This window comes from Rousettus aegyptiacus, unplaced genomic scaffold, assembly GCF_014176215.1.
Source record: "Rousettus aegyptiacus isolate mRouAeg1 unplaced genomic scaffold, mRouAeg1.p scaffold_m13_p_17, whole genome shotgun sequence".
Classification (NCBI taxonomy): Eukaryota; Metazoa; Chordata; class Mammalia; order Chiroptera; family Pteropodidae; genus Rousettus; species Rousettus aegyptiacus.
Window position 1 is genome coordinate 4,318,899 of NW_023416292.1, and position 27,617 is coordinate 4,346,515.

At 47.2% G+C, this 27,617-nt stretch overlaps 1 protein-coding gene across 3 annotated transcripts; it reads right to left on the reverse strand.

Moving 5' to 3' along the window:
• Positions 1 to 5,379: 5,379 nt before the first annotated feature.
• PIGR (polymeric immunoglobulin receptor) lies at positions 5,380 to 22,291 on the reverse strand. Of its 3 annotated transcripts, none has more exons than XM_016129288.2 (12): positions 22,161 to 22,281; positions 22,006 to 22,072; positions 15,157 to 15,252; positions 14,134 to 14,478; positions 12,111 to 12,764; positions 10,511 to 10,852; positions 9,610 to 9,933; positions 8,512 to 8,740; positions 8,041 to 8,162; positions 7,264 to 7,395; positions 7,085 to 7,143; positions 5,380 to 6,149 (listed from the first exon to the last, which is right to left on the reverse strand). In XM_016129288.2, the coding sequence occupies exons 3-12, from the start codon at positions 15,197 to 15,199 to the stop codon at positions 6,054 to 6,056; spliced, it is 2,346 nt and encodes a 781-aa protein (XP_015984774.2). In that variant the 5' UTR covers positions 15,200 to 15,252; positions 22,006 to 22,072; positions 22,161 to 22,281; the 3' UTR covers positions 5,380 to 6,053. The 3 variants fall into 3 exon arrangements, with proteins under 3 accessions (XP_015984774.2, XP_015984775.2, XP_015984776.2); XM_016129289.2 differs by having other exon boundaries at positions 21,996 to 22,072; XM_016129290.2 differs by lacking the exon at positions 22,006 to 22,072 and having other exon boundaries at positions 22,161 to 22,291.
• Between the last annotated feature and the right edge of the window lie 5,326 nt (positions 22,292 to 27,617).

Sequence of the window (27,617 nt, forward strand, 5' to 3'; positions counted from 1 at the left end):
AAAAAAAAAAAATCGACAAACCACAGAGGAAATCAGGAGTTGAGAAAACATGTTGTGTTGATTGAAAACGGGTCACCAGGGTTCACGGGGCTTCTAGGCAGATCCTAAAGACTATTAAAAATTATCGAGTGTGATATTTCTTCTTCTTGGGCACTTTTTCTTAGAGGGGCCTTCTAGGTTTTGTGTGTACTCATTGATGTCTGGGCCAGAGTCCTTTCCAGGACAAAATTGCCTGTCACCACTTTTCTCCATCTGAAGAAGGCTGCGTGGACAGAGTGTGGGCCTGAGTCGGAGGTGCTGGTTGTGGCCCTGGAACTCACTCATTTGACTGATATTTTTGAGCACTCACTATGTGGGAATACTAATGATGGGTTTTGAGCCTCGATTTCTTTATCTAGAAAATCTAGATAAAAAATTGTCTAGATAAAGAAATTTATCTAGATGATTGTTGGCATTTCCTCCTACAGGACATTATTTCTGAGGTCTTAACCACAGCTCACCCAGCACCTTTGATTAGCCACCTCTCATCTCTCCCAGCTGTTTCCCTAAGGTGCTGCCCTCTCACAGAGGCCCAGGCCACTGTCCAGTGACCACAGGGGCGATGCCAGGAGACGGTATGGTAGGTCACACAACAACTCTGCCTAAAGTCGTAACAGCCTGGCCAAGCTATCCCTTCAAGACCCTGAGAGTCCAAGGGTGTGGGCTAGCTATTGATGAAGAGAGAGATGCTGAGGCAATCAGCTACTCAGTATCATAGACTGGAAAGAGCTTTGAGTTCTAGTCAGAAGATCTGAGTTCTGGTCCTGCTCAGTTTTCTCACTGATAAAATAGGCATGATCCCTGCCCTGACTACCTCACATGGCTTTTATGAGTCCCAGCAGAAACCATGCTCATGGAAGTGCTTTAAGAGCCCTCTAATGTGGAGATGTGTGGTCTATCGTTTCACTTTTTCAAGGAGTCTCAGGATTTCATTCCTGGATATTACATCCTAGGTTGGTTCCCAGGGCCCCACCTACAGGCTCTGTAGCCTCTCGTGCTCAACAGTGGACTTGGGCTATTCCCATACCCTCCTGGGAGGATGTGGCTGACAGAGCCTTCAGGCTCCTCAGTGGTTCCGTGCACATTACTCCCCACTGGCCCCCACATGCCAGATTTGTCACATGCTCTACAAAACATAAAACAATGACATCCGTGTTGAAAGTCAAATGTGAGGCTCAGAGCAGGTGCAGAGGAAGCATGTGTGGGGGTGGGCAGCCTGCTCTGCCCACCCCTATCTGGGTCTCCACTAGCCCAGTGCACCTGTACTTGTGACTCCCTCCAACCATGCTGAGCAAGGTGTCAGCGGGCAGCCTCAGGCCTCTGGTTAGAGTGAATGACTGACAGAGTTCTCAGTTCCCATCGGCCTCCATCCTTCCCAGCTTGGTGGGCTTTTCACAGTGCCCATCAGCTGTCACACAGCTAGGCTCTGGCCTTTGTGGGGTTCTGGGCCTGGGTTGCCTTGGAGAAAGAGAATAAATGAATGAATGTGTTGTGGGCGTGACTATGTGTGTGAGAGTGTGTGAGTGTAAATGCATGAGCATATGGTATGTGATGTGCAAGAGATGAGTGGTGTATGACCATGATATGGAGCGCGAAGTGTGCATTATGTGTGACAATGTGAAGAGTGATGTGGGAAGGTGTTATGTGTGATACGTTAGTGTGTGAGTACATGATATGAGGCATAATGATGTATGTGTGGTGTGTGACACGTGAATATGTGATGTGTGGCTAAGAATGTGGCATGTGTTGTATCATACGTGAACATGTGTTGTGTGATTGTGAGTGTGCGATATATGAACATGTGTTGTGGGAAGATGAGGGGCTGGCTGTGCTGTGGTTGGGGACTGCCAGGCAGTGCTGGAGATGTGTGGGATGAGTGGGTAAGAGAGATTTTCACGTGATGTGTGGCTCAAATAAAACCCTTAGAAACATTATATTGGGTTGTTAAGAGTAAGGATTAAGGGTCTGAGGACTACCAGACAGGAAGGTAATGTTTGGAATCTGAGGGATCAAAACTCTCAGCCCTTGGCCTGTCCTGTCCAGTGTCTACTTCCCCAACCCAGGGTCTCGGGGTCGGGGCCCCATGGGAAGGCTGACCCCTGGCCAAACTGCAAAGAGGGAAAAGTTTACCATTTTTGTTTTCTTCTCTCTCTCTCTAACCACCCCCCCCCCCCCTATAAATTTCATTCCTCCTTTCTGACTCAAGGGCTGCTGAATTGCCCTGTGCTTCTTCTACCCCAGGAGAAGGTCTGAGAAGCTGAAGCTCATTGCTGGCAGGGGGCCCAATGGCAGACAACCTCTAAGAACAATGTTTGATTAGAAGGTATGAATCTGGTGGAAAAAAATTCAGACCCTGATGACAGGCAGGTGGAGGCAATAAATAAATAAATAACACCAGATACACTGGGAATTGTTCTAGATCCTTTAGGTAAATTCATTTAATCTCCATAATAACTTAGGTTTATTATCCTCCTTGTTACAGGTGGGATAAGACTATTTCTCATAAGGTTATTGTGAGGATTCATGAGGTCAGCACAGTGCCTAGAATACAGTAAGAGAGCAATAGAGATTAGCCATGGTCATTAAGGTGGAGGTCGTCATCATTGCTTGGTTACTGCATCACCCTACTTTGACCTCCCGTTGGGCCATTCTCCCAAGGGCCATTCCCTGGGCCTTTCCAGACTGTGGGCCAAGATTCTCAAGTGGTCCTCTTCATGACTCAACACTGTTCTCCCTGACGACAGTCAATGAAAATCTCCCTGCCTGCTAGACTCACCAGGGAGCCCACCCAGCTACAGGCACCTGGATCAGGCATCCTACAGTCCATTCTTTCCAAGAACTTGGATCATAGGTTTTCCTGTTCTAGAGTGAGCCACTCCACAGGAAGGGGGCTTTGGGAAGATTAACCTTTACATCAAGCTTATTTATGACTTTCTGCTATAAGAAAAGGTAGAATTTTGGTAAGATTTCTTTCCTGAATATGTTCATATTCTTGTTGTTGTTCTAAAGTTAGAACCCCAAATGTAGGAATTTTGGATGAATTTTAATGTGATTTGTCAACAAAAACCTGGGTTTTAAAATATTCACTTTTACACATTTAAATAAAGACTTTTGGCTCTAGTGAGGGTGGATTGGCCAACTCTACTTCATCAGCCTGAAAGTAGGCTTACCGAGCCTCTAGTTCTAGAATCTTATAGCTTGGCCATCTTCCTTCCCATCCTGCTTCATCTCCCTGGCCAGCTGGGGACCACTGATCTCAGTCTCACATCTTCTCTCTTGGTGTGCCCTGTCTACTTAGATATGTAGTCTTTATGAGACGATCTCCTACTATTTTTATTGTACAGACTCACTAGAAGAGTTCATATTTCAGAGAAGCTTAGGGGGTAGGAGAGCTCTACTTGTTTCTCTGCCTTGGGGACTAGCTTCACAGACCATATCACGATCAGTTCCTCTCTGCTGTCCACTGTTCTGTCCTGGGTCTTGGGAACATCTTGGACAAATGATATATATTTTAGCTTTACAAACCCAATCGACTACCACTAAAAACAGATTCTCAGCCACTATCGAAACTTAGTAATGTATCATTATGCATAATGGATTTTTTACATGAAAAAATCAAAATAATTGAAGAACTTGAGAAGGATTTTCTTGTCATCAGAAATATTTAAGTAGTTGTCTGAATGGCTGCTGGACACTGATTATTGCTAATTGGTTTATCATCATCAACTCCACAGTTGATTTGTTACTCCTTTGTACTGGATTAAATAGCATCTCTATAAAATCCATGTTTATCTGGAACCACAGAATAACACCTTATTTAGAAAAGAAATTTCGCAGATGAGGTCAAACTCACATGTTCAAACTAGGTGGGCCCTAGATCCAATGACTTGGGTCCTTATAAGAAAGTCATGTGAAGACACAGAGAGACACACAGGGAAAATGCCATGTGATGATAGAGACAGAGCTTGGAGTGATGGATCTACAAGCCAAAGATCGCCAAGGATTGCTGGCGACCACCCAAAACTCGGAGAGAAATATGAACATATGCTCCCTCAGAATGTTCAGAAGGAACCAGCTCTGCTGACACCTTGATTTCAGACGTCTAGTTTCCGGAATGGTGAGAGAATAAACTACCACTATTTTAACCCACTCAGTTTGTGGTTCTTTGTCACAGCAACCTAGGAAATTTAAATACTCTCCCAGAATGGTGACTTTTCAACTTATTAGATGTCCCATGTTGGCTATAGACCAGCTCCCTTCTTCATAGAAGGGTTTCTCTGTCCAGTGTACTGCATAAACAGCAGGCGGACTTTGGGCAGGTACATTACCATAATTACTCTCACCTACTGACAATATCAGTCAAGAATAGTATACGATTGTCAGCAGCTTTGTGACATTTCATGGCCTTTGATTCTAGGGACTGGAGTAGGTGGTACGAATGCAAGATGGTCACCAGCGTTAACACAGAAGCTGCACCTTAATTCTTTTCCCCAGGTATGACCCTTCGATAGGTCAAGGAACAGCTTCCTGGGGGTGAGATAGTAATGGGTTCTGACAGACCTTGTGATTTCGCTTCTCTTGGAATAATTTGCCATTATTCTAGGAGAAACTAGATATGCATCCCCATCATAGAGAACAGAGAAATGTTCCTGATGACCACCTTTTCTGGCCGGGGAGGAGCCCAAGGCTCAGGACTGGGCACAAACACTGGGCCTGGAGGGGAGATTGAAGAGGACTGAAGTCTGAGTTCTGTCAAGGGCAGGCTTAGGAAGCACGTGGTACCAGAAGCATTACGTTCAATGCCCAGGGAGAAGCAAGGGTTCTGCCCCACCTAAGGTAAGATAGAAGGCTGGGAAGAACTTTCTCTCAGAGAGAACTCTGCACACACAGAGGCCCTAAGGAGGAATCTGGGGTAAGCTAGGGGCTTAGTTTAGTGCCAGAACCTAGGATTGGCCTTAGTAGACTAGGGGGTTCTTTATCTAAGTACTGTCTCCCAAGAGATTTTGGATTAACTCAGGACTGGACACTAAGTTATCCAAAACCTGCTATCCTTTAACTAGCTTCTATGTGATATTCCTATAGAGAGAGTTTACTAATTTGGTTACCGGAGTTTTGATTAACAGCCTCTTGATCTTGAAGGATACTCCAGGAAGGTGTGAGATTCAAGGTCGAGTATTCCATGGAGGTTTTACCAAGATTTTTTTTAAATGCCTAAGAGGAGCACTGGTTATACCTGCTTTTGGTTTATTCCATTATAGTCTTTTATTTATACAGAGCTTTAGGGTCTTGATCATTGGTGTAGAGCCCAAGTAGGATAATCTTGATCCCACTTGGAGGCAGTCTCCTAGCTCCTCCTCAGCCCAGTGTTGGAGATGGAGGAATCTTTGGTTTAGACACATGTCCTGGGTGCCTGAAAGTGGGACCAGAACAAACTGCTCTGAAAGGGTTGTCCAGGGAACAGCAGGTGTGAGGGACAAATGTAGTCAGCCTCTTTGGTTATAATCACGGTCTTTAATTATTAATGAAGTCACAGTTTTGATTTGTTAGCAAGTGACAGCTTGTAGATGCTGGTCGAGGTGCAGAGCTCAGAGGGAAAAAAAAAACCTTAGACCTTAGCTCTTTGGAGACCAGCCCCTCCTCGGCACTCCATAATAAGTGTTCGGAGAAGCCTTGAATTGGCTTCCTTTCTAAAATGATCTCCTCACCCACCTTGGTTTTTCTTCTTTTGGCAAGGTCCCTCTAAAATCTCCATTCTCCTTTCACACCTTAGGTTTTCTCATTAGAAATAAGCTGCAGGTGGGAACTCACATCACTTCACCCCAAACAGCAACAATGAGGCCAGGCTTGGATGCCACTGAAGAGGGACCAGAATGCTCTCCAAGGACAGGCAGGAAAAGCTTAGGTGGGGTGTGTGTGTGCAGGCAATGGAGCCCCCGAAGGTGAGGACTCTGAAGATCAACATGATTCTAAAGGTGATTGTCAAGGATGGTAGGAGTAGTCAGCTGGCTCTCAGCCTAGGCTTCGCTGGGGCCATCCTGGACACTGGCCGTCATGTTGTTGGCCTGGAGCAGGAAGGCAGTGTAGGTCATGTCGGCTTCCTCCTTGGAGGACTGAGGGAGAACAGGTGAGGGGTCAGAGTTTGGAACATTGGCTCAGTGGGTGGGGGTCGGAGGAAGAAGATACATTATGGCTCCTAATTCATAATCTTGGCTCAAGCAATCTAAGCCCATGTTAACCCCGCTGTTCTTATTCCAGCCCTGTGCTCACCACTCACCAAGAGGTACTAATTTTGATAAATGGAAAGTTGCAGCTTCTAAAAATATCTCCCTCTGTCTCACTACCTCCTTCTGACACATGGAGTGGAACCTCCTCTGTTTCCTGGGCCTGTCCCCGGAAGCTCTGCCCACATAGTTCACAAGGGCAAGGGGCTCCAGGCTACCATCAGCCACAGTGGTTTATGTTTTTCTTTCTCTACCAGCCCAGAGACACAACACAAGCCTAGAGGGGAAGACCGTCTCCAGAACTACCTTGTTCCCCTAATTGTTCCAAAAGCTTGGGTCTCTGCTTCTTTGAGGAAGAGTAGATATATCATTTACTATATTATCACAAACGTTATCACCTTGGGATCGGGGAGACACGAGGGGAGGGTAATATGTGATCCAATGTCAGAAGTCACCTCTGGCAGGATTTCAAGAAATGTAGCACTTGGTTGGGGTAAGGAGAGGCTTCTAGTCACTATCGAATTGCCCAATACCAGCAAATGTCATCCAGGCCCAGACAAAAGGCTGGCCCCAAGCAAATGCTCAAGGGGAGATGGATGACCTAAAGTCAGTGGGCCCCATGCCCAGGAGGAGCACCCACTTAATCACCAGTGTTTGATATTTTGACCTTCCTACCCTGTGGCCAAATCTGTCGTGTACTTGCCTTCCTCCTCCCTTCTGTATGTTTATTGCCTATACATGCAGCCCATCTGGTCTCTAACCACAGTCCCTCATGCTGTGTTTCCTTGTAATACAGATGAGACCTTCTCCCTCCTCACCCTTACCCTCTTGGCCTTCTTGGGTTCTTCGGTCTCCACGGTATTCTCAGTGGTGTCCGTGAACTCTGTGTGAAGAGAGCAGGGTGGATTAGCCTTCACCGGCCTCACATTCCCACCCCAGACACAGAGTCAGCTCTAATTCTTGCTCTCCAAGGGTCAGGAATCCCCTTCGGTGAGGGACTTACCATTCTTTCCTTCAAGTGATGTCTCCTGAGTGATCGAAGAGGCTCCCATGTTGTCATTGGCTCCAAAGTCCCGGGAATTCTCAAAGTCCGACATGCTAATGTCTGTCCTGTAGCTTCTAATTGAAACCCGGTCTGTCCCAGAGAAAGATGAGTTGGTGGGGGGATGGGGCTGGAGACATATAAGAACAACAGGACTTGCTGTTCCTCTCAGAGGGAGCCCCACAGGGTGGCTGAAGTAGGGGCGGGATCTCCAGCTGCTCACTTCTGACTGACTCAAAGTGGATTGGAAAGGTTATGTCTCTGCTCCCTAGTCCCCTTTCACAGGAAATCAAGACTCATTAATCCCTGACCTCTGTCTGTGACTCTGTGAGCTTTCAATGCACAGCGTCTCATTTTGTCCTCGCATCAGCCCCTCGAGGTAGTTATTATGATTCCTGCCTTGAGCCATGAGGAAGCTGAGGCATGAAATGAGGACACGCAAAGTCACACAGCCGATTAGTTCTCAAACTCTGCTGGAAGTGCAGGTCCCCCAGCATCCTGCTCTCCTCTTCCGGGAAGCCCCGCCTCTGGACTTAGGTCCTGAGCAATCGTGGATGGCCTTCCGGAGAAAGCATTTGGACAGCAGGACTCAATGTAAGTCTGGGGTACCTGTGGGTTTAACTTTCCTCACCCTGCTTTCCCAGAACCTTTACTTGAACCTATGAAAGAGTAGAGAATATGGCAGCCCCCACCCCAAGGTTTGGAGGTGGGAGGGGAGGGAGCAGCCTGGGGGCTCACCAACATTCCTCCTGTGCCGGGCTCTAACCACTGCCACCACTAAGGCCCCCAGTGCCAGCACCAGGGCCAGGGGCACCAGGGTGGAGACCAGCACTGTGGAGCTCCCGCCTTGTCCTGCAGAGCTGGAAGAAAGATCGAGTCAGTTGGTCACTGAAAGGGAAACCTGAGGATCCCACAGTGTGCTGGCAGGTAACGCTGGCTAGTTCTTCCTAGAGGTGTACAGCCCTCTAGCTCCATTCTCCTAAGAAGCCCTCCCAGTCATAGCGAAGGCAGGGACAGGCTTTCTCTGCATCCCAGGCCTGGGAAGTTGAAAGGGAAGCTAAACACGGCCCCAGCTGCAGATAGCCACACTGGTCCCTCCCGAGACAAGCAGTGTCAGTGAGGGCTGCCCCCACTATCAGGAGGCAAACAGCCTCAAGTAGTTAGCCTCCAGGATGTTCTCCAAGTGCAGAGTCTTGAATCCTTCCTTACCTGCCAGGGTCAGCAGGTGCTTTTCCTCCTTGAGCTGGGTCTCCAGTATCTATTGCACTGTCCTCCACAAAAAGCCTGGGATCCTGAACGACTTTGTTTTCAACCTTCCTGACACGTGGCTCTATTGCCTCCCCACCAGGAGCAGCATCCACTTGGCTGACATCTTGAGACCTTGGCTCTATCACCTCCTCGCCAGGAGCGGCATTCACTTGGCTGACATCTTTGGACCCTGGAGAGAGCAGAGTGTGGCTGAGTTATGGCTTTTTATGTTTTCACTCCTTAAGGTTAGGGAGCCTGAGGAGCGGGACTTCATTATGACTCATAGGGTCAGAAGGAGATCTTAGGGTAGGGTCCAAGATGACATTAAAAATAGAGTGATAGTCTCCTCTAGATTGTCCCAGATGATCTCTGTCCCATTAATACCACAGTCATTTCTATCTACCGGGATCCATATCATAGTTCCAGCTGTGCTTAAGGGCTGACGTACCATTTGGAGACAGATTTTTCATAGCTTTGAAACTCTGCTCAGGGCCTCCTGACTGTACGGCCGGATGTGATAGTGCTGCCCCCTGGCGGTAGCTTGTCTCTGGGTCCCTCAGTGAACCAGACCAGCCTGAACCAGGCAAAACACCCTCCTCATTAAAGACAAAACTTTCTCGGAACATTTTAAAAAGACGCTTAAAATGCAAATTTACTAGAAGAGATTGCCTTAGTTCTTTATCAGACCTTGTATCTGGCCCTCTTTTGAGAGGAGGCTTTGGGGGAGTATATTGTATATGACAGTGACTTTGAAATTTGTATAGAAAGAGGAAAATCTCTATATACAGAAAGGGCTTAAAATGTCCTGAAAGGGCAACTATGGGGCTTGTCCTGAAGCTGAGGCTGAATATCAAACCCACCTTTTTTTCTTAGTTCGTGTGTTTACTTGGGTTGCCCTTTTTAGAGGGCTAACTGAGGCCATGTGGGGCTAAATCTCCCTCGTGCCCAATCTCTTAGAACCAAATCTGGCCCCCTACTCTACCCTGATGGAGAGCTGTTAGGCAGGAGCCTTTTTCTCTGGGGTCTGTGGGGATGTGGGCCTGGCCCTCAGCGACTTACCCTTCACCCTTTCCTTGACCTCCACATAGACAGCCACAGTCTCTCTGAATTGGAGGTCCTTCTTCACCCCACACCAGTACCAGCCTTCATCTTCTTTGGTGACCGAGTTCAGGGTCAGGGAGAGGAGCTGGTTGTCCTGGTTGCAGTTCACGGAGGCCTGGCCCGAGCCCTCATCTTGGCTGGGCAAGGCCTTGCAACTTTTGCTGTTCCACTTGCACCAGAATTTCTCATAGGAGACGAATTTGCATGGTAAGTTGCAGGGGAGCTTGAGAGTCTCTCCCACCCCAACAGTGACATTCGTGGGTACCTTGAGGTCTGGTTCTCCTGGAGTAGGGAGTGTGGGAGAAATAGGCACAGAAGTTGGTGTTGGTGATGATGCTACAGGGAAGTGACTGCTGTGGGGACCTTTGTCCACAACCCATTTCCTCTTTGGACAGCATTGTAAATAATGGCATTGTACTGAATGCATAAGAAAGGTAATTATGCTCCCTGTAATAATTATGGATGACCACCATGGATCAATCAGTCTATCGCAGAACAGAGACGCTTGCACACTGGCTTTAGTTTGCTTTCCTTGCTCTTTTTTTTTTTTTTTTTAGACTCAATACAAGGAGCTGTGTTCTCTTTCAGCTAACACCTTACGGAATTTACAAGAAGCTGGCATTCTTGATGATAGGAGGTGCTATGTGTGGTGGTCTGAAGAGTATGGGGTGTGTGCAGGGAAGGGTGCTGGTTACAGGTCTGAAAAAATGGCCTCTCCGCAGGAGGACTCTCTCCTGAATTCTGTCCGGTCACTATGGAGGTATGTAAAGTAGGAGGAGTGGTTAGTGGGTGAGGCTGCTGCTGACTGGAGGAGTCCTGGGGCTGCCGCCCTTCCCTCGTGCCTCAGTTCAGCTCTTACCTTCAACCACCTTGAGCTCCACTGTGGACCACCAGTGCGTATCACCATCGGTAAGACACCAGTAGAAGCCAGCATCCTGGGTGGTGAGCTGATTGAGTATGACAGTGTAGGTGCCATTGCCTGGCTCTTCATACAGGGCGAGCCTGCCCGCGTAATCTTTGTAATGCTCCTTAACCAGCCCCTCGCTGCTCACCAGCTGCGGGCAGCCACCATTTTGAGTCTCGTTCCAGCGACACCAGTACTTCTGTGTGTTTCTATCCTTACGGTTGTAGGGGCAGAGTATGGCTGCAGAGCCTCCTACCACACTCTTCACCACAGAGGGACTACGGGGAATTGTTGTCTCTAGAAGCACAGACAGAAATGGTATGGAAAGACAGCAACATGATCTGAGCAGGCTCTTCCCCATGATCTTAGCCAGGGGAAGATTGAGGTTTTGACTAATCATATCACCCTCCTCAGAAAATAAAAAGCATGTTCCTAATGTCACAGAGCCTATAGCTGGAACCACCCAACCAGACCCTGGTGACCTTCACCACTAGTCAGGATGTCTCATTTCTTTCTTCCATCTTATTCTGAGTAGAGACTGGAAGGAGAGACTATCAGCCCTTCTCTGTGGGCTTCTTACAAAATCTCCCTCTAAATAAATTTTTGTCTGTTTATTAGCTTGCCCCACAAAAGCAGCCAGATATAGCTCCTTCAAATTAAGAAAATGTATTTAGAACTGTATGATTTAAAATATAAACTATGTGGCATGGACAGTTTAATTATTGAGGACCTCGAGGGCTCTCTCAAAGAGTATGGTCCTTCTCCAAGAAGCTCATGCTGAGGTCCAGTGGGAACCCTGGGTCACCAAGGGTGCTGTGGAATGTGGTAGGGACCCCAAGCTGGACAGAGAAATCACGATCAGGGAATGTGAGCCCCTGAAAAGTCATAAGGGCAGTGACATTGAACTGTAAGTACTGGTTTGTTTCTTACAAGGGTAATTCTATGCAGAGTGCTCCAGGGTGAGAAGAAGCAGAGATTAAAGTTTTTCACCATGTCGATGGCTCGCCAATGTTGAACTAAGCAAGCTGGAGCATGCCAAATAACAAATAATCCTAAGAGGTGTTGGAGAGAAAAATTTAGAAGTGGAGGCATTGCCTTCCTGGGAAAGCTTGGAGACCAAGATAAGCCACCACTCCCATTGAGTGTGAGGCATGAGATGCCATTCTGCTTAAGGGTCAGGGAAAAGGAACAGATGGCCCCTGCAAGACCTGCCATGGTACTGGGATTTCATGTTAGGTCCTCATTGTGGCTCTCTGAAACCCAGATAGTCTATAAGTCTTGCCTCAATCAGGAGCATCACTCCCTTCATTTCTATTAACCAGGGACAGCCATCAAGAGGCCTTTGATGACAGAGAAGAAAAATTAGGAGGTAACATGAGGAAGAGCCTGTGTTTTCCAGCTGTCCTGTACAGATGCCCATAGAGCATCCAGTTCAGGGCTTGTCTGTGAGAAGATATTGTTATCTGACTGGAGAATATTGAATAGACTCACAAGGAGGGAGCTAGGCTCTCATCTGCCAGACTGCCCTACCTCTTCTTTCCCTCTCAAGTCTCACCTTCATTGACGAAGAGTTGCAAAGCCTGAGTGGGCCAGCCTTCCTGAGGTTCACCATCAGAGTGGGCTCCGCACAGGTAGAGCCCGGCATCCTCTTTCCTTAAGCCAGTGATATGTACCCTGAAGGAGCTTTTGTCCTTGGAAGTGAGCAGAATCCTTCCCTCAAAGGCCTGAGCCCTCTTTCCCAAGGTGTTGATGAGCACTTCGCAGCCTTTGCCATTGTTCACCCGGCATACATATTTGGCCAGATTTTCCACCTTGGGGCTCAGGGCACAGTCAAAGGTCACCGAGCCCCTCAGGTCTCCATAAAGCAGCTCAGGCTCGGGCTTTAGCACTTGGAGGTCAACATTGCTTTTATCAGCTCTGGAATCATCCCCAGCCTGGCAGACATACATCCCAGCATCACTGAGCCGCAGTTGGTCGATGACAACGTTGAACACTAGCTGGCTGGTACCCCGAATACTGAGGCGGATCCTGTTGTAGTAGCTGGGGTTTACATACCCGATGGAGTTGATGACTAGGACACAGGTCTGGTCTGTCTTCCTGCACACGGACTTCTTCTCCTGAGAATTCTCAGGGTTGAAAGGGCAGCTAATGGTCACTGTTCTGCCCAGTTCTGCTGTGTAGACTTTATTGCCATTTAGGAACCCAAGAGCTGCAGGGGAACAAGTTGCCATGTCACTCTCCTGCCACATAGGAGAGCTCAGTGTTCCCAGTGAGGGTCTGGGTGTGCCTACACCTGGCACGCCCTCTTCCCCAGAGGGACACTGTCAGAATATATCTTCCAATGCTCAGTTTTATGGCTATTTCCTCCTTGAAGCCCTCCCCAAGCTGGCACTAATCTCTCCCTCCTCTGTGCTCCTTTGATACTTAGATCTGTATCACTTATACATCCAGGCTTGTGTATAGTTTGATTACATTCCCCATGGACTGGAAGTCTCTCCAGGGCAAAGACATGCTTTACTCATCTTTGACTCCCCTGCCTTGCCTAGCATGGTGCCTGTGCACAGTAGGTGCCCAAATTAATGCTTGTTGATATGAACAGAATGAATGTAAGTATAAGGTGGCAGATTTCAGTGTATTGTGGGAGAATTTCTAAAACTTACAGTAGTCTAAACATGGAATGTGCTTCTTTGTGAAGTAATTGATTTCTGCCATTTAAAGTGTTCGATCAGAGGCTGCATTGTCTCTACTGTTCCTCTGGACACCCTATATAGAGTCAACTCTCAGCTCTCCCCAGCTTTTAAGAGTTTATGAATCTCCATGGCCACCTGCATGAACTCTTTATTCGGTCCACAGATAATACCAAGCACATCCCAAAGGAGGGAAACATATCTTTGGGAATCTCTCCAAATTTCTTCTTTTAAGAACATTTTCCCTTTTAATTTCCCTTGATAATCTAAAATGCCTTTGTCGTTGAACCCTTGTCACAAAATCTTTCCTAATTTTTCTTTTCTCACTTAGTACAAGCTTGTTCAATGCCCCACCCCTTTGGGGCCTTGGTCTTCAGGCAAGAATGGATCATTTAGTTTATGCTGAGACTGTTGATAGATTAATGGAACCCAGGTAAAAAAAAAAATGCATTTTAAAAGAAGCTTTCTGATGACCTGAGGTCTTGATCTAAAAGTTGCCCTAGTGGCAGCAATTTCAGGGTCCCTCCATGTTTCTTCCTGCCTCTTCTGCCTCCCTCAGCTGGTAGACCTCCTGTCCCACCTGCAACAAACAGGGGAGAAGTTGTCTTCCTGCTGCTCTTCCAAGTCTGGGCTTCAGGAAAACCCTAGAATATTATGGCCCTGAAAACTTAGAGAGGTCCACCCACTACCCACAAGTAGGTGCTCTCTGTCTCATCCCCATGTTCTATTATGAAAAGTCCTTGACTCTATAGGGAGGAGGACCCATAGCCTTTCTCACCTCATGCCAGGACACCCATCCCTCTCAGGAAATTCTTCCCTAAGCCCTCCCATTACACCTGAAATGATTCTCTCTCACTCTTCTACAGATGCTCAAGGAGACTAGATCCTCACCTGGGCTGACCTTCAGGCTCACATCAAAGAACAGGTCTTGATTATTCATGCCCAAACCACACCTGTAGCGCCCAGAGTCATTCTGGGTGAGATGGCCAATGTCCACCACAAACATGTTGCTCTCTGGGAAGTCAGTGAGGTTGGCTTTGCCCTTATAATCCTTGGAGACGTAGCGTTCTGAGGAAATGAGGGTTGTGCAGCGGCCCCTGGCTCCCTGCTGGCACCAGTACTTCCGGGAATGCCGGTTAACAGAGGTGGCTGGGTAGTAGCACTTGATGGATGCTGAGGCACTGTCCAATCTGTTCACCTCCTGGGGACCAAAGATAGGACTCTTCATAGAGACCACTGTGGGGACAGAAGACAGAGGTTTAATAAGGCCAGGAGGGAGAGCCTGCTGAAAGGATCCTGACAGCTTACCCCAAGAAATGCAATTTCCACCTAACACATGTGCCTTCTGTGGATTATTTACATGTACTAAGACTAGACGGTTGCTATTATTGGATAAAAGTATTGATTAATCATTATTATATTCTAATGTAGTTCATTAATGACAACCATTTTAAGGACAATGGAATGCAAACATATTCAGCGATATACCTTGTTTATTAAAAAACATCCCTTTTGTAGGGTGCTACACTTTTGCATTTGCTGTCTGTTATTTCCTTTAAAAAAATGTGTTGTAGATTAGTTTCTTTTTTTCCAGATGAAAATATTGAGAGCCAGCAAGGATAAGTCATTTCCCCCAAAACCCCATAGCAACTCATAGAGATGCTTGGTTCAAGGTCAAGGTCTTTTTTTTTTATATAATTCCCAGTGAAGAGAGATCCTTGGACTTGAAACGAAGAATTGCCATTCTTGCTCTGGATCCCTGATCCATTTTAAGACATGGCCTTTCCTCATAGGCTGTGTGATGCCTTGAGGAAGTGCACCTTTTGAAAGGGGCATTCTTGGGAATGGGCCTGATCTCAGTAACCCCAGGAAATTGGATCCTGCAGAGAGTGGACAGGGACTTGGCAGACACACCTGGGAAGACAGCCAGCAGGCAGGTGAGGAAGAGCAGCATCATTGCTGGTGGCTCCCTTGGGGCTGTGCCACCCACACCAATTTCTTGCTTGGATGCTGAAAGACAATAGCACAAGAGGGTGAAGCTCCTATGTCTTCCAAGACTAGTTGAGCTTAGAATTCCTGTAACACTTGTTTGGTTTTGTATGTCCCATAACAGACATAAATCCCATTGAAAGAATAATTGGCTCCACCTTTCCCATTAGAGCTCAAAGTCCTGTCACTCCACAGTGCTTTTTTGTTTCTCAAAAGTTATAAAGTGGATTTTTATCTTCTCGACTTCTTTGCAAGTTCCTTTGGGTTAGGTACACAAGTGCCCTTTTTTTTTCTGTACCCCTGCCTGGGAGGCATGGTCCTGAACAAGATCCCTTAGATCTCAGGAACAGCTCTCCGGATGGTTGGTCACTCCCAACACGTGGCCCCGTCTCTCTGTCTCCGCTGCCTTCCTTACACCCCTGCGATGTGAGAGGGCCTGGCATATTTTACGATGTGTTCATACGAATAAACCAAGACCCACAGAGGAAGCCTAGTAAGGATTAAAGTTGCAAATGTAGCAATGATGGTCGGAACCACCATCAATCGTTCTCTTTTCATCTTCCAGGCACTGAGCGAAATAATGTACATGTTCTTTCATTCACACTTGATATCACCCCCATGAGGTGGGTATTTTTACCCACATTTTACATAGGAAGGAATGAAAGCTTAAAGGTTAAGTGCTTTTCTTAAGGTCACATGAGGATCAAGTGTATGGGTGGGTAGGGCGGGGGAGGGGGAGATGGGCAAGATTTGAGCCCAGCTTTGGCTGACGACAAAATCCAAGCACTTGATCTCTCCCACCGCAGTGTATCACATCGCAGACTCAGCAGCATGCTTATCCCTTGTGCTTAGTCCTATTATTTTAGAGCCTCCATTGCTTATCAAAGCATTGTCATTTACACCATTTCATTGGAGCTTTATAACTCTCCCTTAAATAAGACAGAACAGATATAATTATAACCCTTTTATGAATAAGAAAATCAAGATTTTGAGATGCTGAGTGATATGCCCACGATTTCCCAGAGACCTGGTTGTGAGGTCAGGGTTAAAAATGTTGCTGTTATGGCCTTTGTTATCCTTCTTGGTGAGGCCAGGCAGACAAAGATGGAGGATCCAGGTCAAGACCACTCAGAGGGTACAGCACACATGGACCTTGTCACATCTGTGGACACAGACCAGGGCTAGAGAGAGTTGAGCGTCCCAGGACCCAGCCCAATCACAGCTGTCCTCAGGACCTAAGCTGCAGCCTAGAGGAGAAAACAGGAGTCCCCACTTTCCCACGGACTTTGACAGACTTTAAACTTTGCAATGAACTTGACAGTGAAAGTGCTAAAGGAGAGAACTGTGTTAACAAGCACTGGGCAGTAAAGAGCCCCCATAAAGATAAGGAAACTTGAACCAGTAGGGAGTCTGGGACTCACCTCCCAGTCTTCCCTCTCTACTCAGGCCCTGCTTCCCTCCCTGTGACTCCCTTCACTAGCTTAAGCCAAAGGCAATAGGGTTGTTTATCTTGGTTTTTCTTTTCTGTGAGGGAATTTCCCAGCAAGGAACCTTTTTATTTCCTTGTAGAGATAGAAGTATTCTGTTCCTCTAGTTCTTTGGAAGAGGAAGGGGAGCAGGTTAGGGGAGGTGGGGACAGATATGGGTATCAGGTGGCAGCTGGAGGTTTCTTGATTCCAGTTAATTGCCCCAGACCTTTCACACCAGGCCAATGATTAACTTCTGGAGTGGGGCCTTAGCCAAACACCAATGTCAGCCCCAATCTAGGTGTGCTCAGGGGACACTAGCTGGAGGACCACCAGAGTGGGCACCATGGGTCACCATGGGGGAGGCTTCCAGGGAAGAGCAGGTGTCAGAAGGTTAAGAAGTCTGTCTTCTCTAGAACACGTGGGATGGAATGGTGACAGAATCCCAGGGAATCCACCATCTGCCATTTTCGCTGGCCTTGTGTGCACTGGCAGGTGAGAGGAAAAACTGCCACATGTGGTTTTAAGGGCCCAAACCAGCAGTGGTTCTCCTTGGTTCTGGTTCCTGTTCGTACCTTTAGATAAACAATGTTCTTAATACGTCTGTGACACAGGGGTGGGCTGAACTGGGACATGCAACCTTCCTCTGGATTGGAGAAAGAGATTTGCTCTGGATTATAGAGAGTCAGATGCCAGGTTTTCCAATGAGAGTCCTGACCTCCCGCTGAGTCTTCTTCTACGTGTGACATGCTTGGATGGTTGTGGATGTCCATGTCAGGGAAGGATACATGTGTGTACCCATTACTCTTAGCACAGCCTCAGGCCAGAGATGAAAGCATCAAGCATGCACAGCTGGAAGGGAAAAGCTGGCAGAGGGTGACCCTGGCGAGAAAACACACAGTCCAGACCCAGGGTTGATGATGGGAGGGCAAGGGCACCTATGCTCTCAGTAGCAGGAAATCTTTGCCCAAAGCTAAACAAGAAGCACAGTTTTTCTGCTAAGAGCTGAAAGAACCATGAGTTTTGAAAATTATTAAAAATCCCTTCTTCTCAAAACCAAACTTTCTCTCAAACCTAAGAGATTCAGGGCTCGCGAAGGTCCCAGTTTCATGGTAGCTGGAGCTATATTTAAAGGATTTGCTTAAAGACGGAAGGAAATAACATTCATTGGACACCTACTATGCTTTTCCAGCTTCTTATCTGACTTCATCTGTTATTACAGCAACCCAAGAGATAGTTATGATTATCTTCATGTTGCCAGATGGAAAATTTGAGGGTTAGAGAGAATTTTGGCCCTCAGACTCATAGAGAATAGGATCAATACCTTATTATTACTTCTTTGATGAACAGAGGGGTCTGTTCTTTTGAGAGATTCATAGGCTAGTATATCATGCACGAAGGCACATTTCTGGTTCGTAAAAAGAGAGTTGTTTTTTTCATTGCTGAGGCCGGGATGTTCTAGATCCTTCTCATTTTACCAAATTACCGGCCCTAATGCGTTCATAACATATGTCAACACAGGGCTGTAGGGAGTGATGGAGGATGGAGTTTGCCTCTTTGTAACATGATTTAGCTAGCTTCTCTGCAGGCAGAGTAACAGATCTTCAGCTCCCACAGCTGGGAGTTCAAACCTTTGCTCATCTAATCTTAGGTTTCCTCCTTTTTCAGAGGAGGTGTCAGGTCTTGGCTTGGCTGCTGATGACCACATGGTCTTCAGAAACTCTGGGGGCTCCATCTGCTTGGTACACAGCAGGAAGTCAGTTGGGGCCTCATAGCCCCAAGGGCTTCAGAGGGAACAAAGAACATGCACAATGGGTACTCGAAGCCAAGTTGGCAGTTTTTTGACAACTTCCTCTGAGTGTGAACTTGGAGGAGCAGGAAGCTTGGAGCACAGAGGAGTGGAGAGAGGCTGGCCAAGGAAAGCCCCTAGACTGAATGGCTCTTTTGCCTACTTTTCTTACTCATTGTCTGAGTCCGTTTGGGACTACACTCTCATCTCCCATGGGTACAGGGACTGAACACAGACTAGAACAAGCCCAGAAACTGCAGCACCACTAGAGAGAGAGAACAATCTGTATGGTTTGGAAGAGCCTCAGACTAGTGATGACAGAGGGCAGCTTACGAGAATTTATGAAATTTATGTAAGCCCTGAAGAGTGAGAGAGTCTCCAAGTAAAGGCAATGTAGGGGAAAGGGAATCTGGCCAAGGGGTCTGAAGAATGTATAGCTGGAAAGATCTAAGACTTCTGGTCCCATCCCTGTCAAAGCGACCTGCTATTAATACAAGACCTAAGCAGACATTAAGCATTTGAAATACCAGCTCCATGATACTCTGGGAATAAACCTTGTGGATTCCTGGATGGCCTTTCAACAAAGACTTAAAACACCCATTATTGACTCCATCCCAACCTATCGTGATGTGCAGATATTGGTTTCACCCCCCTCCACCACCACCACCAGGTGGAAGGCAAGGGCTCCAGGAAGGCAGGGGCCAACTTGATCAATCTCTCCATCCCCAGGGGGCCTCTCATGAGAGTGCCGGGAAGGACTAGCTGCTCAGCAAAGGCCGACGGAACTGGGAGTGGTCACATCCTTTACATCTTTTCTCTGAGAAGGGCAAAGTCAGGTCTAATTTCTCTCACTTTGGTAAATGACTTCTTGGTTCTGGGGACTCAAGTGACAGTAATATGAAGAGAAACCTACTCTGTCCCAAGCTACAGAAGAGCTCTACCACTTGGGCTCAACTCCCTTATCTGTAAAATGGGTGTCATAGTCCCTGACATTTTTAGATTAAGAGACCTCTGTGGGAGGAGGAAATATGGAGAGAGATAATAGGATAATGTATGTGGAGACACTTTAAATAGCATAAAGTGGTCTTCAATGGTAAGAGGTTGCAATTACTCAAGCACAGGAGGCCTGGGTTCAAATATAGTTGCCATGCACTTGGAGAGTGGCACAGAGCGTGGGCTCATCAGCTTGGCTCTGAGCTCTCTCATTTGAGGGCTGTGTGATTTGGGGGCAGTCTGTTCCATCTTTCTGAGCCTCAAGTCCTCATTTGTACACTGGAGATAGTCGGACCTAGTATAGAGAGTCACCATAAGATTAAATAAACATATGTAAAGTCTTCAGTATGGTGTCAGGATTTAAAAGATGTTAACTCCTGTCCCATCTCCTCTCCGAAATCAATACAGTCCTCTTTTTTTTTCTATCTTAAAGTGAGAAGAAAATAGAAGTATATATTTACTGAGCATCTTTTGAAGACGGAAAGAACAGCTCGGATTGGACCCGCATGGCCAATAATTATAGCTAGCACATACTGAGTAATTTCCAAGTGTTTTACCTGCATTGTCATTTAATCTGCAGACACCCTAAGAAATAGAATTAAATAGGCAAATTCATTTCTCAGGTAAGACAACTGAGGCAGAGAGAAATAAAAAATTTGTCTAGAGTTACACAGCTCATAAGCGACTACAATGAGTTTGAAATTCAGGTATTCTGGATCAAGAGTGTAAGCTCTTTGTCACTGCTGTGCTGCGGAGGGTCTGGAGGCAGTTGGGAGAGGGGAAGCAGGATATCCATTCTTAGAGAAGTTAGTTCAGTTCTCTCCTTTATGTCTTTCATAGGAAAGATAGTTCCTATGAAGAGACAGACACCTGAACGCAGACTTAGGTGCCAACAGAGAAATTTCTTCCTGAAAAATAATAACAGCCCCTATTTATTTAGCACCTACCATGCTTAGGGTATGTTAAGTTTGTTTCCTGTAACCAGATACATTGTCCCCAAAGCTTTTTTCTGCTCCATCATACTGTGTCAGTGCCAGGGAGTTTGGGACCCTGATCCCAGTCCACCCAGAGAGAGGGAAAGATATAGATGAGGGGGGATCTCTGCTGAACACACTTAAAATAAAAAGTTGAGTATTTTGTTTTCTAGGTAGTGTCCAAATGTCCCCATGACCAAATCGAAATGGCTGTTCCAAAATGTCATTGTCATACTTGCGGGTTACCTTATCCCACCCACATTGACTCACAGAGTCTTAGTTTCCTCAACTATAAAATGGGATCATGATACCTTCCCTGACTATGTCCCAGGTTTGTTTCGGGTGGGAATGAGATGAAGCTTTGAAAGCCCATAGTAAGTGGATTTACTACGTGGAAGCTGCTGCCCTTATACTGTTTATAAAATGCTGCCAGACAGATCTAGAGGTGCTAAGGGACAGGCAGTGATCACAGTAGATGCTCTCCTGACTCCTGGTTAATTGCTCCTTCTGTCCCATCATCATGTCCAGGCCAGGGAGAAGGATGGATGGAGAGTTCCCGAGCTGCCTTCTACCCTAATCCATGAATCAACACATCTCCAGATGTTAAGGAAACTATAATTCCCTTAGTGAAGGGAGAATAATGATGAAGGCTGTGTCCAAAACAGTGTCAGCAGCTTGGTGGCCCCAGGCCTGGGAATTGCTCTAAAGGAGCCGAGGATGGTGGGAGCCGTGGCTTGCACAGCTGTTGCGCTTGTTCCTGAGGGTGCTGTGATGGCTTGCAGGTACTGTCAGGAGGGGCAAGGGGAAGGCACAGAGGGAGGGGACGGCTGTGTCTGAGGCCTCTTGGCTGCAGAGCCACTAGGAACATCGGGACTCTGAAATGCTGCCTGTGCCTGGGACGGGGCTCTGCCCATCTTACTCGCTTACCCTCGGAGGACCTAATTTTTCCCACCTGAGCAAGAGCAGGATGCGATGGTGAGACACATGATGTCTCGGTGCAGCAGGAATCTGCTGGGGCAAAGCTGGGTTGAAATTGGAAAGGATCTCAGAGCCTCCTCAAACCCCAGAAGAGGGTCTGCATGCCCTTTCTGGAAAGCTGGAGGAGGAAAGCTTCAAAGACTAGAAGAGTTGCTGCTGTTCATTAAGCACCTTAAGTGTAATATCTTATCCAGGTCTGTCTGATACTCAGTTAAGTCCTTGAGTAGTTGAATTAAATGGAAAAACACCAAACAATTGTTTGGCTCTAGAGTTTTCAAAGCAATTTCACACATATTCTCTCCTTAGAACCTCACATCAACTCTAAGTGATAGGTATTATTTTTATCCACATTTTACAAGTTAAGACATTGAGGCCCAAAGAGTGATCAGGTGACTTGCCTAAGGTCACACAGTTAACCTGTGAGAGTTAGTAGAGAATTCAGGGGCCAAACTTAGAGAACAACTTCACATACTGACCACAGACATTCCTTATTCCCATCCGCTGATACTTCACAGAAACTGGGGGCTTCCATACAGGCCTTACCCAGCTCTCTGGGATACGCACCTCTACTTACCAACCACACGCTCAGTTCCACAGGCTGCAGCCCTTGTCCTCCTCGCCCCACTCTGGGAAGCTGGGAGCTGTGAATGTAGGGAACTGCCTGAGCAACCATCCCTGGCCCTTCCCAGATGGCATCCCACCCACGGATCCCAGAGCAGCCACACTTACTTTCAGCTACTTCCTTCTCTCCCGTTGACTCAGTTTCGGGGGTACAGCCTGCTGGCCAGTCCACAACCCCTGCCTTCCTAGAAGCTGCCAGCAGGACACTGGATGCTGCTGCCAAAACTGAAACTATGTGCAGTGCTTGACCCACACCTGGGTTCTTAAAGAGACACTCTCCCACAGGCATGGCGGCTGGCCAGGGCACGTGACTCTCACAGATCCCTTGCTTTCCTTCCCTTTTGGCTTTCCTGGCTGCCTCCATTTTATTCCCCTTAGGGGGACTGCTATGTGGGACTCCTCCATCATTGTAGCTGTTCAAGACAAGGTATCCAAGCATGAAGAGCGTTTTCTGCTGCTTTCTACCTTCGTAACCCTTCTGTATAGCTTTTCGTCTGGAAAACAGGGATAGTAACACCAAGCCTATAGGGATATAACCAGATGCTAGATGTGAAACACCTGGTCCCAGGCATGGTATGACATTGGGTGGGCACAGGTGGCAGGATGGCTCTCAGTCCTTGGCTACATGTCCCCACCCATGCGGGAACACGGTCCCCTACTCCCTAGGTTACTTAGCCTGGATGGGTCAACTCTTTACACATCTTCTGCAGAGCTCCTTTACAAGCTCCAGGGCCTCTGGGAACTTGGGGGACCATGGCTTCTCCCTTTTCCCTCCCTAGAGGAATTGAAGACTCTGGCCGCTTCTGGGATCCCCTGAAAATGGTGAACCTTCAAGGTTTGTCAGGACCTGGGCTTGTGCCACAGCAAAAAGAGCATTCACCTGCTGAAATGAAGTGAAAACCTCCTTCCCTGCCTCCGTTAGTCGCTGGTGGTCTTCTGGTCACAACCTGGTTAGAATTCCCAGGCATTCCCCAAATGATCTTGGCAGTCCTGTGTCTCATAGCAAAGCCCACTCCCAACACACACACACATTTGACTCCTCCACCCCACACAGAATCCTGCCTTGTCCTACCTGCACAGACCTGCCCAGGCTCTCCCTCCAGTGTCCTACAGGCCAAACTCCAAAAGGGGAAGGAGGAAAGGAGAAATAGAGACCCGGAAAGCTCAAGGCAGTCAGAGCCCTGAGTCTTATTTTAGCTCATCATTCACTCACTCATAGGTATTCACCTGCAATCACAGATTTAGATGGCAAGTATTTCCTATTATGGAGTTTATTCTCAGGCCCTTGACCCACCATGACTAATGTAAAAAAAAAAAAGGACCTTGTCATCGCCAGGCAAACTCAGTCCAATTCACTGATATCTCAGTCACTTCACTCCTGATTTAAAACTCAGTTTCATTTTGGATTTTTTTCCTTTTTGTCTTCCTTCTCTCTGGTGTTTATATTAAGTCTAGCGTAAGTGGGCATGAGTGAGGGGTGGGCAGCTTATGCTGACACTCCCATTGAGATGGTGAGAAGGAGTGTCCCATTATTTTTGTCTTGCTTTGTTGTGGCCTTGTGCTCCACAAGGAAATAGTCCTATCTACTGAGATGTAACTTGTCCTGCTGGTCGGTGGCCTTTATCCTGATCATTCTAAGAGGTCTGTGGGCCACTCTTTGCTCCCCTTGTCCCTTCTTCTGGGATCCTTGGGGTAGGACTTCCAGGCTCTCTTCCAGGCCCTCTGTGGGTGCAGGGAGAGTCTGGCTCATCTGCATCTTTCTGAGGCCTCTAGGGGATCCTGAGCAGCAGGGCATCATTCCCCCCAACAGCCCTGTGGCTTTCTGTGCTCCCATGCACCTGGGGCTGTAATGGATATTGGCAAGACTGTTGACCACTAAAGGTGTGTACAGAACAAGCAAGGTGCAGGCCCCCTTTGTTCTGGCATCTCTAAACTCTTCTGGATATCTCCATCATTGTCGGTCTCCTCTCCTCGACTGTAACCCTGGACCAAGCCCCATGGTGGTGGATGGGAGGGCACAAAGGCACATCCATAGCTAGGTCATCTTTCTTTCCCCTCCACAATCTTTCCCCTCTGCAGTTTCCAAGGGTGATATTGAGTAGGAGGCTGGATGGGGATGGTACACGGACAGTAATGGGACAAGCCTGGTTCTGCCAGATTTTAGCTCCTTTCAAAGATTTTCCTCATTAGACCTCTCTCCTTTTGAACTCAATCAAGATGTCTGTGGGTTTTGTTTTCTCATTTTTCATTAACTCACTATGCCCATAGCAGGAGATAACTTGTGTCTAGTTATCAGGGATGGAGTAGGGTTAAGGGAATCCCACTGAATACTAGGACAGAAACTAGATAAGAGCAGGGAAGGAAGGAAAGACAGGGGAGGGAGAGAAGCACATGCATGAAGTTGTTCCTCCTTGTGCTGTCTCAGGGGCCCAAGATCTCCTTCCCCACTCCCTTATTCTATGATGGCTGGAAGTTTCCTAGGTAACGTCCTGGTGTATATTCCCAGGAGTTCCCAAAATCATCTTAGCAGACTCTCTCTCTCTCTCTCTCTCTCTCTCTCTCTCTCTCTCTCTCTCTCTCTCTCTCTCTCTCTCCCTCTCATCACACACACACACACACACACACACACACACACACACACACACGAAGCCCAGCTGGCCTATGAAGCAGCTTAGGGAAAGGGGAAAATGAGAAGTAGAGCTCAGGTAGGAGCCAGGAAGTCAAAACCCTGCATTCTATTTTGGGCTTAGCCACACACTAGTGGTACGATTGGAGTCCTCCAGCTTCCCCTCTCTCTCTCACTGGGGTTGCCTCATCTGGAACTCAGTGGCTCTAAAACATAGTCCCTGCCTCACGGTCCTGGAGGAGGGGGGACTGGCCAAGAGGGTTCAACAGCCCAACTCAGTAGTTATATGATAACAGAAGTCATTGTACATTTGAAAACTAACATCACATTATTTGTTTAAATGCCCCTCTCTCTTTTTAAAATAATGATATGAGAAGCATGTAATAATAAGAAGAACAGCTTCTCATTTGACTTTCATGACTCTGGGACTTGCCATGAGTCAGTGTGGGGACATGCAGAGCACTGGTCTGGGGTCAGAACTCCTGTTGTCCTGGTTCTAGTTCTGCCTCTAATTTGCTAGGTGACCTTTGCCAAATTTCTTCTTCCTTTATGTAGTTGTTTTCGTCTGTTAATTGGGGGTGGGGGGTTGGGCCAAATGGCTTCTAAGGCTTTTCAGTTTTCTGTGTTTTGACTGAGCACTGCATTAGTTTCCTGTGGCTACTCTAACAAAATACCATAACCTTGGCATAAAACAGCAGAAATGGATTCTCTCTGTTATGAAGGCCAAAAGTCAGAACTCAAGGAATGGACAGGGCCGTACTCCCTCTGGAGGCTCTATGGGAGAATCTGTTCATGCCTTTCCTAGCTTCTGCTTACTGCTGGCATTCCTTGGCATCTTTCAGCTGTGGCTACATCACTCCAATCTTTGCCCTTCAATCTCCTATTGCCTTCTGTGTGTGTCTGAAATGTTTTTCTGCCTCTCTTTTATAAAGGCACTTGTGATGGCATTTAGGGTCCACCTGAATAGTCCAGGATGATCTCCTCATTTCAAGATCCTGAACTGAATCACATCTGCAAAGACCCTTTCCCCAAATAAGGTCACATTTACAGACTCCAGGTGCCCACGACCAGTTAAAGGTCCAGGGAGATTTGAGACGTGCATTAGTGTTCATCCCTGTGCCCCAAGGGCATGTGGTCTAACTGAGGAGTCATCACCCTACCACTGCTGCCCCTGCCAAGGGGAATACCAGCCTGGCAGCAGCCAACATAGCGAGGCAGTGCAGCCTTGTGGAAAGTTCGCAGGCTCCAGACCCAGAACATCCTGGTTCACATTCGAGCCCTGCAACCTGCCAGCTAGGAACCCTTGACAAGTTATTTAATGTCTCCGGACCTCAGTTTTCTTATTTGTAAAATAGGGCTAATTATACTTACCCCATATGCATATTATAAAGATTAAGTACAATAAGTGCAGGGGCTGGCATCTGATAGGTGCTCCAACAAATGGGACAGCATAGGCTTTCAGAACAGAAAGATATTCCCCATGGATAAATGAGGAGCAAAGGCAGGAAGTGGAATGCCTTGCCCAAGTTGGCACAGCGAGGTAATGGCATAGATGGGTCAAGAATCAAAGTCTCCCAGCGTTGGGCATTTTCCTCCACTTCCCAAAGCTTTTACTCTCTGGACAAGTCTTTTGAATTGTGTTTCCACAAGCAGCAAAAGGCTCCCATTGCACATTCAATTGACCCTGGAAAGATTGGAGAGGACCAAGCACAGAGACCTACACAGGCCCAGCCCATCAGGTTTGCATCATTAGCTTAATACTTCAAGACCTGGTTGACTAACAGAAGGGGAGACCTAAGCCATACAGTCCTTCCCCAGATCTCTACTGCTCTCCCAGCATCTCTCACTGCAGGCGGTTCCTATGAATGTGGCGGCATTCGAGGGAGATAAACGTGGACAGATGAAATGCCTATCACTGCTATTTACTGCCAGCTTTCTCCTCCAACATGCAGATCTTTGGCTGAGTCAATATTTAACCCCTGTCTGGAGTCAATGTTTAATCCCGGGCTAGTCAGCCCTGAAATCCGACATTTCTAAGTAAGCCAATAATATAGAGTCATTTTAGTATTAATCACTGGAAAATAGAATTGTGACTGAATTTACCAAAGATAAATAGCAAGCCCCCTCCCCTGCTTTTTAGTGATACTGACTGTTTGGGATTATCCATGCCCAAGTAGCTACCCTCACCACCAGCAGATAATGACCTGGTATTTCCTGACCCTACATCTCACCCATTGGTAACAGTACAGTATCTACTCTTTCTAATTTCAACTTTTGGGCTTGGGGAGAGGGCATGGGATGGGGACTACTGCCTTTGTTGCACAGCTAAGTGCTAATGTTGTCCCTAGTGTGGCCACTGTTTTGAATCCCACCAAGAGAATGGGAACTAGAATCATCCAGTTGGCTGGGATCGGGCAAGCTTTTGGGGAGTTTCTGAGCCCAGACTTGTGTTTGGAGGCCTGAACTTTTTCTCAGGTGAATCCTTGCTAGAGAGTAGGTTGGAGGAAGATTAATCATAAACACTCCATATTTGGCTGTTGGGCAACTTCATAGGGGCTCCCTGGGGCCCTTCTTAAGGGGCTTGAATCATGGTGTGTATGATCTGACAGCATCTTGTCAATGTCAAGAACAACTTTAGTAGGGGAAAAGTCAGAGGATGACAAGCTGGTGGTGGGCATGTGTATGTGTGTGTGTGGGGGGGAGTGTGAATAAGGGGGAAGGTCTGTGACCAAACTAGCAGTTCTGGTCATGGATAGTGTTGGAGAGGGTGGCTTGCTGGCTAAACACATGCATGTGAGCTTCAAATCTTTTCCTCTTTCTACATGAACTCGCTGAATCACCTTCTTCTCCCTGACCACCAGTCTCTCTATGTCACTGCCCAGATGTCCAATCACTTACCTGTTTTCCTAGCTCTATTGAATCAGAACCAGAGAGTGAAA

What these genes read in the sequence shown, in the direction of transcription:
- PIGR (XM_016129290.2), bottom strand. Translation starts at nt 15,199, where the DNA reads ATGATGCTGCTCTTCCTCACCTGCCTGCTGGCTGTCTTCCCAG. An exon ending in GCAACTCTTCGTCAATGAAG is followed by an intron (nt 10,853 to 12,110) that starts GTGAGACTTGAG and finishes CTGTGCTTCTAG; the next exon opens with AGACAACAATTCCCCGTAGT. An exon ending in CCGGCACAGGAGGAATGTTG is followed by an intron (nt 7,396 to 8,040) that starts GTGAGCCCCCAG and finishes TCTCTGGGACAG; the next exon opens with ACCGGGTTTCAATTAGAAGC.